This window comes from Silurus aristotelis, assembly GCF_946808225.1.
Source record: "Silurus aristotelis genome assembly, chromosome: 10".
In the NCBI taxonomy this organism is placed as follows: Eukaryota; Metazoa; Chordata; class Actinopteri; order Siluriformes; family Siluridae; genus Silurus; species Silurus aristotelis.
The window spans coordinates 18,970,408-18,984,414 of record NC_139583.1 but is presented as its reverse complement, the minus strand read 5'-3'; the positions used below and the strand labels follow the sequence as shown (position 1 = coordinate 18,984,414).

Here is a 14,007-nt window from a genome sequence, read left to right as displayed (position 1 = left end):
GCCTTTGGACCATTAAGTGAAATAAATGCTTTGAGTCAAATAATTGGAAATGTGTACTCCAATGATTGTTGCAGTTCCTCGTTATTTATGTAAATCAATGTGTGTGTGTGTGTGTGTGTGTGTGTGTGTGTGTGATTTTCTTTGTCTGTCAGAATTTAAGTTCCTTGTTAGGGTTTTTTTGCCATTGAGAGCCAGCTTGTCCATTTGGTGCTGCACCTAATCCTTGTATGACCTTCGATTGTCATTGATGATAATGACAACCGCTGTCTTACTGCATACTTGATTATAGTGATGAAATCATAATTATTAATGGCTCTACAAAGAGTGGAGGAGGGCTGAGCACACAGCACTGTGGAACACCAGTGATCCAAGCTTCACAAAGTGTGTTCTGTCTGGAAATTCTATTATCTGATTGCAGAGCGAGGTTTTGGTGCTAAGGTGTGTGAGCTTATTTATCAATATGTGGGATCTCAGTGGGTCAGGGCGGAGTGGTGAGCAGTGGTGTTCTCTGTTGACCTGTTAGGTTAATAGACAGACTGGTAGGGCTAGCATCGAGGGCAGGCAGGTTTTTGATAATGCAGGAAACTGCCTTTAGCCCATAACTGCCAAATGTTTTGAGAGGTTGCTCTTCAACCACTCAAAATGGCATACCTGGTAATATGGTCCAGTTCAGAACTTCTATATTACTAAGAAACAGGCTACTGCATTAGTATTTTAGATTGTGATAAATTCAGGTAGTTGATCTTCCAATGTGGGTAGAGTACAATACCATAGACGAATATGAAAGCAGAACAACATGCAGAACATTCAAACTCAAAGAGGTCTGCTCTAAATTTTGTTCCGCAATACATAACCAATGAAGAGCACATGATAGGAGTAAACAATTAAGGATGTTTAAAAAATAAAATAAAAAATCAGGATTAACAATCCTGCTGAACAAAGTGCTCAAGATGGGGGTCAGTCGACCAGGAGGCATCCATATGTTTTCAATTACATGGAGTTAACAGTGGCTCTTTCAGATTGTTGTTGTTCAAACCTTCATAATCTTGAAGTGTAAGCCATGTACTTCTGACCTTTATTCTTCGACTGTGTGAAGCACATGACCATATGTAAGAATATTGGCAAAGATTAACTAGTAACTAGACATCTTATATTTGCAAGCTAAGCTCCTACTTCACCACCACAGATCAATACTGATGATAGTACAGTAAGATATTTAACATGGTGTCAGCCAAGCGATATCAGGCTAATAACGGATAACAGTTAGTTAAGAGTAAAGTAACAGTTAGCTAAACATTCATGTTGGGATTTGTGGTACCATAGGAGATGCTGGTATAAGTCTGGTGGTTTTTGGCAAATTTTGCAAATCACCTCCTCTTGTAGGGTGTTACAGCAAATTTATTTAATTAAAAAATGCTAATTACTGCGTCCTCAGCCTTCTGTTCTGCTAACTAATACTTGCTTTCTTTACATAATAGCAGCAATTCAGTCTTTTTATAGGTCAGCGAGGCAATTGCCAGTCTACTTTTATCTGTTGAGTGCTCTAGAATAAATGACCAAATGTGCTTCATGTTTAGTTTTTTGTATTAGTGAATTGTTTTAGATGTTGTATTTTGGTTTTTATTAATTATTTCTAAGTTAAACAGCGTTTATATGACCATCAAGTCCTATTTCCCTCTGTATAATTTTCTACCTTTGTAGTGAGTTCACCAGTGGAGCTGTTGATAATTCAGGCGCTGTGCTGGGCCCATGATGACTTAAGCCAAGTGGACATCAGCAGCTATGTTCTGAAGGTTTGTGGCCAGGAACAGGTCCTACAAAAGTAAGTCATTGTTCCTTTGCTAATGGCTTTTGGTGAATTTGAAAGCGCCTGCTTTTGGCAGCCCTGGGAAAAAAATATAAGAATTAGCACATCTCTAGTTATTTATGTTGAGAATCATGTGACCTTTTGAATAATCTGCTCCCATGTTACTAGGGGAGATTGGGGAAAAAGGAGGTGGTTAGTTGGGGCATGGGGTGGTCTAAGGAACATTCTGTCCAAATTTAGACCAAGTGCTTCCACTGTTTTAGTGCCATTTTTGGGTCCAAGTTGGACCTAATATGGAAGTTTGTTGGTCATTTGAACTTTTTTTAGACTGTGTGTTGAAACGTAAAATGTATGTTATCTGGATTCCCTGGGTTGATATGAGAACACAATCTAGATTACATTTTCTGGTATTTTGGATTTGAAAAACAAACAAAAACAAAAAAAAAACCCCACTAAAATCATGTGTTAAAGAAGGGCTGTAGAACTTTCATAATGCCTTGGCCACCTCTGCATTTTTGTGAGAATTAAGGGGATTCATTAACATCTACGCTGTTTGTAACATCCTATTTGAATCATTATAAGAGAAATAAAAAATAAATAAATAAACACAAAATGGTTATGGATGCTATAGGTTTATTTTGCCATTGATTTAAGACTCATGCTCTTTTTTTTCCCCCTTAGTAAACACAGTCTGGGCAGCCACGAGTATGTGCAGAATTGCAGGAAATGGGAGACTGAAATAAAGCTGCAACTCCTTACTCACAGCACCATGAAGAGAGACCTCGCCCGAACGGTAATATCACTTTATGGTAACACTTTATGGTTGTATTCTCATGGTGAACCACAGCAAGTGAGCAGACCTGATCACCTCTAATGCTTTTCTTCATTAACTAGTGAGAAAATCAAATTGACTTAAGTTTTTGAGCTGTATACCACATTTAGTTGTGTATTTGACACTTTGAAATCAAGTCCGGTAATTGCGCTTTAAACATCAACCAATTATGCCTTTTGCCCATTGATGGGACATGTGTTGGCTGTGTAAATGATATCAGATTTATTCTGTATTTATTCACTTCCGTATTAATCCACTAGCTGTCTAGGTAGTGTCAGCCAACTTGCATGTCTCGGGGTTTTGATACAATTAATAATTGTTATTTAAAAAGAATGAACCTTAAACCATTGTTCTAAATTAATTTACTAACATGAATTTCTCTATGTAAACCACACATTATGCTAGATACATTGTCACTTCCTATATGCCCATACTTTTAATGAGTTTACATTTTCTTACTGCAAAACATTGTGCTTTCTCTGTTTTTCAAACAATAACCTCCATTCTTATAATTTTACAATATGTTGCATTATGCAGTGAATTCAACTAAAATATACACTCTTGCAGCTTGCAAAATTCCCCATGAGTGTGTGAGGGTGCATTTTGCACAGGGCTGTGCACTCTTGGTTTGCCCCATCTATCTAGATGGCAAGTTGACAAGCATGCTTAAAATATTATATAAAATATAATACATTGTTTTGACAATTTTTGTTAAAAGAAATAGACATTTTCTTTAGTTGTAAAGCTATAAGCATCTAGAATATACAATTTATAAAATGTTGTATAATAATTAAATGATCTATGCATAAATTAAATTGACAAATCATTGAAAACAAGCATTTGAATGTATAGGAAAGCTGCAGTAAATCATATTCGGAACGGAGAAATGCAGCAAGCGAACAGGCTTGATTTAAAAAAAAAAAAAAAAGAAAAGAAAAAAATATGCATTGATATACAAGTGCATAACCATTTGCTGAAAATCACAACAGTGACTAAGGAACTTTATAGATCTTTTACAGCTGTGGTTATTTGCTGCTTAGAGATTTTGTGTCCGTTCACACCGTTTTTTTTTTTTTAATCCATCGCTCTCCATTTCGTTCTCCATAATACATTATTATTATTATGCAGCCTTGAGAGAAACCGTTATCTTATGTTGGCCTGATATAAGAGGCCAACATAAGATAACTTTGTTTCTCTCAAGGCAGCATAATAATAATAATGTATTATGGAGAACGATATGATGTCAAACCCATTTAATTAATAAGATCTGAGTGAATGACTGGAGAAACCTCAGTATAGATAAGAGAGCCCTCTACCATGCTCTCTTACATGTATAAAATAAATACTGACTAGACCGAGTTGACACTGATTTGGAAATAAAGATGTAACTGTAATGGGGTCCTCAAGTCTCCACCATGGAAGAACCAATTGGCCTGTAGTTGGATATTCTGGCATATAATTAACAAATCTCAAAATATATATTAAATTCATTCTTGATCATACATGACATCATAATGCATTCTAAACCATTTTTGATGAATGGTGTACAGTGAAAGATTGTAGATATTCAATTATGCTTACTTTATTGTTAGTAATAAGTAATGTAACATATCATTTGCAATGTACATAATCAACTAGATTGTCAAACACATTTTCAGACTGAGAAGTGATGTTGTAAAATCTTGGTTTGATCTTTAAATTTCTTTTTGATTTCAGAAAGATGACGATACCTCACCGATAGACTTGGAGAAATACCTTGGTGATATCGAGATGCCGTTTAAGAAAACAGTCACAAGGTAGGAATGTGTGTTTCCTTATCTTTAGTGCTGATCAGTGCTACAGTCACAGAACATGTTGGAATTTGCTTAACGTGTCATGCATTCTTTTTTTTAACATCATTTTCTTATCTAGAGAGAACATCGCTGAACGTTTAGAGGAATATGACAAGCAAGTCAACATCTGCCTTCAGAATGAGGTGCAAGAGAAAGTAGTGCATCATAGTAAATTTTAACAAGATGATGAATTTCAGGAGACTAAATGTATCTGTCTCATTAGAGCACACGGTACAAAGCAGTGGACCGAGTAATCCAAGTGGTTAAAACTTTGTGTTATTTGCTGGATGAGGTGGAAACACCAGCCATAACTGATGCGGTGCGAAAACTGAAGCATTCGGTCAACCTTTCTAAAACCTGCTCATCAGAGGTCAGAGCATCTAAATTTCATTTACTTTGCATATGGTGTTGACGCACACGTTTATGTTTGAATAATAATTTTATTTATTTCAACGTCTCGTTAATAGGGTAATGGCAGGTCAGGAATTTCAACTAACGGTAAGCACAGCTCTGTTTTGATTAATGTATTTGCATTGCATTAATATTGAGTGTAGAAATATATATATTGTCTTCTTGGTGTAGTACACCATTAAGTGGCCCATATCTACTGCTTTTGTTCTGCAGTCCCTTATATACCAGTGGGTGTGTCAGATCTTGTCTTGTCTCCTGCACAAATCACCATTCAGTATATCATTGTTTGTAGGTCATGCAAGTGCAGTGGAGGAGCACCTAACGGCCCTTACAAATGCAGTGTATGATTTGGTAAAGATCTACCTCAGCTCATTCTGCCTGGCCTTGCCTGTTCATGCGGACCAAGATCATCCAGAAAAGCAGAGGGACAGCATAGAGGCGTCAGGCATCACTGACTATGTACACGTCATGCTTTTTGCCCTACATGGAATTTCTACCGCATGGGTTAGCAGGTAACTGTGCAAATCAGCTTAATATTATTTTCATTTTATTTTTAAAAGAAAGTATGATTCATCAGATGATCTAATGCTCTATAGTCCACTTCTGATTCTCATGTGCCCATCGTAGGCACTTTCTTTGGTAGACAGGGGCCAGCATGGCCATCCTAATTTGGTCGTTATTACTGTAACGCCAATCCTTTTGCTTGTGCATTTTTGCTGCTTCCAATTGTTCATTTGCTGGCCATTATGTCCCACCCCTTAATCTTCCATTTCTCCCTGATGCCAAGCTGATAACAATGGCCAAGTATTTGCCTTGCCACTACAGAGACCATTTATATCCACATCCTGAAAATTGAGCTATTAATTCAAAAGAATTACTGGATGGGCTACGCAAGCACTATACCGCCAAACTGTATTTTAGGCCCGCAGTTGCGGATACTTATACATAGACTCATGCAAAAAACTAACAATTAACTATACTACTAGTGCATTCCCCATTTCCAGTCCACCTGACATGCGATTAATATGTGTAGTTACTGATACACAAGTACATTCCTGTTTTAATTGGGAGAAGCCTGCATAGTGTCACGTAGTTTAATAATTTTCCTTTATTTTATATTTCTTGTATCTTGCTGCTCTGTCTTTTGTACATATTTAGAAATGTCATTTTTCCATTTACTCTTTCTGTAGTTATGAGAAGTTCTACATAATGTGTTCTCTGATGCACAATGGTGGGAATCTTTTGAAGCCCATCAAGTCCAAGAAAGTTGGGATATACAAGAGCTTCTTCTATCACATCAAATGGGATGAAATGTGAGTGGTGATTTTCTTTTCTTTCTTTTTTCCTGTTCTAAAAGCAGGATTGCAACAATTTATAAGTTCAGTACTCATATTGGATCTTGTTGCTTTTGTTGTTTAGGATAAACTTTCCCATCTCGGTCTCCTCGTTACCTCTGGAGACTGTTTTGAGCTTGTCTCTCTATGGAGTTCTCAACCCGAATTCTAGCAACTCTCCTGATTCCAACAAACAACACAAGGGTCCAGAACTGTTAGGAAAAGTCACCATACCTCTCTTTGATTTTAGGCGGTAAGGCATCATTTGTTAGAACTGCTTTATTTTGTGTGAATTGTCTAAAATGTTATACAGTTGTGAGTTCTCAGTAAGATAAGAGCTTAAAGATGATAACCTCCGGTATAATCAAGAACGAGAGATTTTTAATATATAGTAATTTTTCCAAATATAAAAAAAAACAGGTGGGAGAAAATAAATCTTTCAGCAGCAAGGTGTTACAGATACATTTTGCAAGATTGTAATTTTATATATATATATATATATATATATATACACACACACACTATGTTGGGCAGTAACGCTTTCTACAGTAACTAATACTGTAACGCGTTACTTTTAAAAATAAAGTAACTTCGTTACCATATGGTGCGTTACCCGTTACTTTTATAAATGAATTAATTTCGGCTGAAGTGTAGACTACAGTCTAACTTGCTTACAGCAGCGTTGCATTGTAGGATTGGTGGATGAACCACTGTAAACACGAAGAAGACGCACTGTCGGCGTGTCTCCGTTTATTCAGGTCTGTGTGGCAGTAATGGCGAGTCGAGGCGAGAGCAAGACGAGTTTCTCAAAGTGGAAATATGCTCATTATTTCACTTTAGTTGAGTATAAAGACAAAAACTTTTAAGTCAAATGTAAGTTGTGTCTTTCTGGTTCGAAGCTCGTATCTACTGCGATAAACAGCAACTCCAATATGTTGAAGCTCCTCCAGGAACTCCATGCCTGTGGAGCTAGTAGCTAGAAGCTAACCCGGTGTTCTGTTCTACATTGTTGATAGTTTTCATACTTCAGCTGTGAAAGGAACATTTTTAAGAGCTCAACACAACAGCAGAAGCCACTTTAGTTTTTGATTGTGAATATATTATTCAGCTTGTTTTGTTATTTATTTCAGAAATCCTTGTGATATATTCAGTTTGTGTTGGTCTGACTTCAATAAAATAGTGTTTAAAAATGACTGTGTTTAAGTCAGTTTTGTGTTTGTATAGATCATAACGCATAAAAGGGCATTAATGGGAACATTAAAGAACGTTCTTTAAAAAAGTAACTAAAAAGTTACTTTTAACAGTAACGCGTTACTTTTTGGTGTAAGTAATCAACAAAGTAACGGAGTTACTTTTTGAATGAAGTAACGAGTAACTGTAACTAGTTACTATTTTTTAGTAACGAGCACAACACTGTATGTGTGTATGTGTGTGTTTGTGTGTATATATATATATATATATATATATATATATATATATATATATATATATATATATATATATATATATATATATATATATATATATATATATATAATGTGTGTGTGTGTATATATGTATGTATGTATATGTACAGTACAGACCAAAAGTTTGGACACACCTTCTCATTCAAAGAGTTTTCTTTATTTTCATGACTATGAAAATTGTAGATTCACACTGAAGGCATCAAAACTATGAATTAACACGTGGAATTATATACATAACAAAAAAGTGTGAAACAACTGAAAAATGTCATATTCTAGGTTCTTCAAAGTAGCCACCTTTTGCTTTGATTACTGCTTTGCACACTCTTGGCATTCTCTTGATGAGCTTCAAGAGGTAGTCACCTGAAATGGTCTTCCAACAGTCTTGAAGGAGTTCCCCGAGAGATGCATGGCACTTGTTGGCCCTTTTGCCTTCACTCTGCGGTCCAGCTCACCCCAAACCATCTCGATTGGGTTCAGGTCCGGTGACTGTGGAGGCCAGGTCATCTGGTGCAGCACCCCATCACTCTCCTTCTTGGTCAAATAGCCCTTGATGCCTTCAGTGTGAATCTACAATTTTCATAGTCATGAAAATAAAGAAAACTCTTTGAATGAGAAGGTGTGTCCAAACTTTTGGTCTGTACTGTATGTCAGTCAAGAAATTTTACTAATTGGATAAAAGCAGAACTTTGGGCCGTTTTTAATATTCTGGAGCTTTTAGGTCTTGGTAATTAAAAAGGACACTAGTCATGACCTCAGCGAAACAATTACTACAACAATTTGGAAAGCTTTATAATGTCGTTTCCAGACAATTTTTAGAATTTGCTGTTTTGCAGTAATATTGACTGTTTTACATATCGAGAGCCTTTTAGCATTTTCACAGAAGTGGGCACCCCATCAAATTGAATCCAACTCAGGTCATATAATGCTCAGAGATGTAAAGGAAAAACTAAAAGACTACATCATGTGAGATATAGGCATAAAGGCCCTTTCTCACCAAAATGGCTATGACCGCACAATTTAGGTTTTCAAAATTGCATCTAAATCAACCACAAAAGTTCTGGAAAAATATTCTTAAGACATATGAGACCAGGGTGGATATAGTCATCATGCACAGTGCCAGATTTAGAGAAAACACTTTTTGGTACTGGTGGTGGAGGTGTGATAAAGACGTTTAGCAGACTAAGGCAATCGTTGGGACAGCAATAAACTTCTTGAGGTTAATGTAAGACCATCTTTGTAGCAGCTTGCCAAAATGGGTTCATGCAACGGATCTTTATTTATATTTTAGGGCATTTGCAAAGCCCGATGATGGAAGGTCAATAAAGTGAATCAGTGTTGTACAGGAAAGTGGGACAAAATTTCTTCAAAAAATGTGAAACTGACAAACTCGTATAGAAATGTTTTTTTCTCCAGATTATTGCTATTGCATTTTACTGAATTAAAGTGTGTGTCCGTTTGATTGTTTTCTGAATATTAAATTAAATTTAAGTTAAAATTTTGGTCAACGGAGGTTTTTTAATTTATAGAAGTTAGTGAGGATGTATGTGTATGTTTGCTTGATTTGTAAATATTTTTGTCCATTCTTTGTGCAACATATACGTGACCATGAAAGATTACAGCCAGAGATAGATGTTGAATGAATTGTTCAAATGCAGATATTGGCATATTGCAGGGTGTATGCTCAAGGGACTAAGCTGCTGAGTTTGTGGACTGCTCCTACCTTTTCCTTGCCTGGATCTGTAGGAAAGAATAAGAACTTGGAAGAGAGAATCATACTGCAGGTACTTCCCTGTCAATGTTCTTTATAGCATGCTAAAGAAATTAGTGATTTTAAATAGTATTTAAGTACAGAAAAGCACAAACATTGAAATAATCGATTAGATTTATTTTTTTGGTTCTATAGATAGATTTACCTAGTCTACAAGAGGATGTGCTATACGTAATTCCCCCAGAGACGCCTTTCCCTGACCTTCAGTCTCTAGAAACGCCTGATCCAGACATCCGAAGGAGGATTGAAAAGCTTTGTGCATTAGCATCATCTTCCAGGTATATACAGTTAGTTAGGATGTTGGTACTTTGTGTTTTATTTGACATAATAATATATTATGTAGAATTACGCCCCAAGGGCCAGGGGTGTAAAGAGCCTTATTGTTTCTGTTATTATTATTACTAATATTTGTGGTATTAATAGTAGTAGTAGTTATCGTAATAATTTATTTAGGTGTTTGCCATGCTTGGAAACTCATTAAAGTAAGCACATGCATAATAAATACTGGCAAGCGCCAGTACTAATTCTTTTCATCCACATGCACCATTTGACAGGCTTTTTTTTTTTTTTTTTTTTTAAACAACCACATTTTATTTCAACACTAACCAACAGGAAGTTTAAACATTTTCTATTTTGTTTGCATGAATGCATTGTGAATGAATGCATTGAGCAGCATTGTAATATAATTGTTGATATATTGCTGGTATAATGATATAGTGCTGTTTCTATGATGCATATTTATGTCTTTAGAACCAAATGTATGTCTGCAAATGTATCTGCTCACTGTTCTACCATTTAGATGCTTTCAGTATGTGGATGTCTTAATAACCATTTTATATATCTGAGTTAAGAGAAAACCAAGATGCTTATTTTTGAAAGAGAAGGACTAAGGAAGTGAAGCACAAAACAAGGCCTCCCAAATAGTGCATCAAATATAGAAGTGTTTCCGATACTGAGTTTAGTTTTAAGATTTATATTAACACAACATGCAAAACATCATACCTTCATAGTCTAGAACGTTCTGTCCCCTGCTGGCAGTGAGCATACATGCATGCCTTTTTATTTGTTAGTTGAGATTAGGCTATTGTAATGCTTTAGCTGCATTTTCAAAGAGCTGTATTACATACCTGCAGCATGTTCAATATGTATGTCTAAATTTGATGAGATTTGATTAATTTTAAAGCATGTTCATGATATTGTTTCTCTCTAACTTCATGAAATGATTGTTGGATACATTCCAATTAGGACATTTAGGGCCTCCCATAACAAAATGCAGCTGGCCCCTAAAACTAATTACCTATTAAATGAGTGCCACTCAGCACATTCTCTTCAAATCAACAGTTTTTAATTATACAAACATTTGTTTTTTTCTTTTTCATTATGTAATTTGGAGTGTATTTGTTTATCCTATATAAAGTCTACTTCCTTTTCTTCTTCCTCTTCTTTTTTTGTCTTCTTATTACTCTCTTGCAGACTGACAAGGGCAGACATGCAGTTTCTTTGGGAAAAGCGGTACCACTGCCACAAATATGAACACAGTCTTCCTAAGATTTTAGCTAGCGCACCAAGCTGGAACTGCATCAACATAGCCGAGATCTACAAACTCCTACACCACTGGTCCCCACTATCTCCTGTCTGTGCCTTAGAGTTGCTAGATTCAAAGTATGTACCTTTATAGGAATGTAACAATGTTCTTTTCATCTTTTTTGTCTGTTTTAGTGTTCTGAATATTAATCTAAGGGTTTTCGGATTTGGTTAAAAATGGCACTGGACATGGTCAGTATTTTTCCAAGTACTATGCCCTGGAAATATCTGGAAAAATCACACATCATAACGATATTCTTATAATCTTAGCATGACGGAGAAAGCAGGTTGACTCCAAAACTGTGATTTCTGAATCAAGAAATTTATTTAGGTTCAGTTTAGTTTTTGGAAATGTTTTTTGACATGCCTCTATGATACTCTAAGACAGTGGTTCTTAACCTGGCTTCGATCGAACCCCAGGGGTTCGGTGAGTCAGTCTCAGGGGTTCGGCGGAGGTCAAGACACACACCCGACTCATATGATTCGTGATGACACGCACCGCTTAAGAAGGGTTCGGTGGATGCGCATATGAAACTGGTGGGGGTTAGTACCTCCAACAAGGTTAAGAACCACTGCTCTAAGATGATTGTTTTAAAAGTGATTAGAATGATGATTTGAGAGAGAGAAAAAAGTGTTTGCAGTATGTGTACAAATTCTGCCCTGTGACGAGTGTTTTGGTCTGTGTGAGAGGTGTGGTGCAGGCAAAAATCACCCCCCTTTTGCTAATACAGAAATTTGGTTTTATTTTGGCACTTAGTAAGGCAGCCTTAGTTTGGAATACAACTGAAAAATCCGTCTCCATGTTTTACTATGAAAGATAATGTTAAGGCATCCACACCTATTTATTATACTTTATGCTCTGACGGATGTGTTAATATTTGATTACCCATTTTTAAGATGAAGGGCCACATTGGCCTTAAATTACTATTTTATCATTTGTGTAATATTGATTTTAGCATTTTTTTTTGTGAACGCATGTACAAAGAATCATTAATTTTATATTAAAACCTATTATAATTCCAGATTAAATTAAATTGCAGTATAAATTAAAATATAATATGTATTATAAATAATAAATAAGAAAATAAATGAATATTTAACTGGGAAGTCTTGCACATATTACAATACGCATAGTTTGCACATGTATTAAACTGTTAATACGGAGGGCATCTATCAGTCTACACCGGTGATGTAACCTAGTAAAAAAAACAGCCTACTGGTGAATAAATCCATCTACCAACATACAATAGACATGGAAAAAACAAAACACCCCTGCTAAAATAGCAGCTTTGGGATTTCCTGTGTACAACTCTCTTCAAGTCAAGTTTTTTGTTAGGATTTTGTTTGATCTTTTTCATTTAAACCCATTTATAGCCTGGACTTCCATGGTAGAAGCTGGATTTTGAACAGTGGTCTGCAGGATTTTTGCCATAATATAGCCTGTAATTTGTGTGATCAGTGGTTTCTTGTATCATTAGAAGTACTCTGTACCAGCTATAGAGAAGCAGCTCCATAGAATAATTCTAACACATTCATGCTTCATCATGGTAATTGTGTTTATGCATTTTGGAACTATTCCAAGAAAACACATTTTTCTGTATAGTCTGGGATAAGATCTTTGCCCGTCGAACCCCACAGTCCAGACATGAAAATATCGTCACAGGAAGAGAGTGAGCAGCACTTGCCATGGGCCTCCAAGCAGATTCTCTGCTACCATTTCATTTTGTATACTTTTTTTTTTTAATTATTCCTTTAACATTTTATTTAGGCTGATCTAGAATTTATGCTTTTGTTTTGTAATTCATTGTTATCATCTAGCATTTGTCTTGTCCATCTGACAGGGTCACCATGTAGTTGTTAAACAATGTATTTACACAAACCTATTCACACAAACTATTCAGCTGTTCTGATATTCCTTTTGCTGTAATATCGCAATTAGTGGTAACGTAACTTTTTTATTTTATTTTAGATTTGCAGATACAGAAGTTCGGCACATGGCTGTAAGCTGGATTGAGATGTGTAGTGATGATGAGCTAACTGACTACTTGCCTCAGCTTGTACAGGTTCCCAATATCACCATGCAATATGTTACCATTGTTTTCCAATTTCAGCATCTTTTTTCATCTGCAACAGAATATCTACAGTACACTGTTTAGTGGTGCTGATAATCTTTGTTTTTCTTTTTTTTGTTGTTTTTTTTTTTACTTTGTACCATCAAGGCTCTAAAGTATGAAAGACATTTAAAAAACTCCTTGGTTATGTTCCTGTTGTCCAGGGCACAAGGAAATGTCAATGTTGCACATCAACTTTACTGGTTAGTACTGAACTGCTGAATTTCTTTTATTTTAGACACATTTGCTTTTGAGAGAATGTTTGACTTTTTAAATGTTTAATATAGGCTGCTGAGGGATGCCATACAGGAGGCTGTGTTTGGTGAGCGCTATAGCCATGTGCTTGGAGCTCTGCTTTGCATGTGTGGTGCTGGATTAAGGGTTGAATTTGAGAAGCAGACGTGCCTAGTGCAATTACTGGGAGCACTGGCAGAAAATGTGCGCCAATCCAGCAGCTCGAATCGACAGGTAAGGGGGAAAGGGGGCTCATGTTATGTGTATGGTTCAAATATACTGTAAAAAGTGTAATTACTGTACATCTAACATCCATTTGGTCAATAACTGGGACCTCTTTCACTGTCGGAAGAAAATATTTTCCTCTCGTGGTTACTGCATAGATTATCCACAAAAACAGAAGGCTTATCGTTGTTATAACTACCTTCTGGTCATTGATGACCCTTATATTACTTCAGGTCAAAGTGGACATTTAAATGTATTTATTCAAGCTTATTGATTTTCAGAGGTCAGAATACCACACAAATTAGTTTATTCAATTGCATTCTCTTAATTCAATAGATGCTCAAGTGCATCATTCATTTTTCAGGTTAGGAGTTTTCTTGTAGTGCTTATACATATGAAAGTA

At 36.0% G+C, this 14,007-nt stretch overlaps 1 protein-coding gene across 5 annotated transcripts in view; it reads left to right on the top strand.

Moving 5' to 3' along the window:
- pik3c2a (phosphatidylinositol-4-phosphate 3-kinase, catalytic subunit type 2 alpha) overlaps positions 1-14,007 on the top strand; it is a 38,753-nt gene that overhangs the window by 11,813 nt on the left and 12,933 nt on the right. For all 5 annotated transcript variants that reach the window (XM_083552590.1, XM_083552588.1, XM_083552587.1 and 2 more), the window contains exons 5-19: positions 1,702-1,822; positions 2,489-2,600; positions 4,356-4,435; positions 4,551-4,614; positions 4,695-4,841; positions 4,939-4,969; positions 5,175-5,394; positions 6,073-6,195; positions 6,302-6,469; positions 9,355-9,463; positions 9,586-9,728; positions 10,924-11,112; positions 13,004-13,097; positions 13,254-13,348; positions 13,433-13,613. In XM_083552590.1, coding sequence (XP_083408716.1) covers positions 1,702-1,822; positions 2,489-2,600; positions 4,356-4,435; positions 4,551-4,614; positions 4,695-4,841; positions 4,939-4,969; positions 5,175-5,394; positions 6,073-6,195; positions 6,302-6,469; positions 9,355-9,463; positions 9,586-9,728; positions 10,924-11,112; positions 13,004-13,097; positions 13,254-13,348; positions 13,433-13,613 — 1,877 coding nt within the window. The remainder of the gene's footprint in view (positions 1-1,701; positions 1,823-2,488; positions 2,601-4,355; positions 4,436-4,550; positions 4,615-4,694; positions 4,842-4,938; positions 4,970-5,174; positions 5,395-6,072; positions 6,196-6,301; positions 6,470-9,354; positions 9,464-9,585; positions 9,729-10,923; positions 11,113-13,003; positions 13,098-13,253; positions 13,349-13,432; positions 13,614-14,007) is intronic.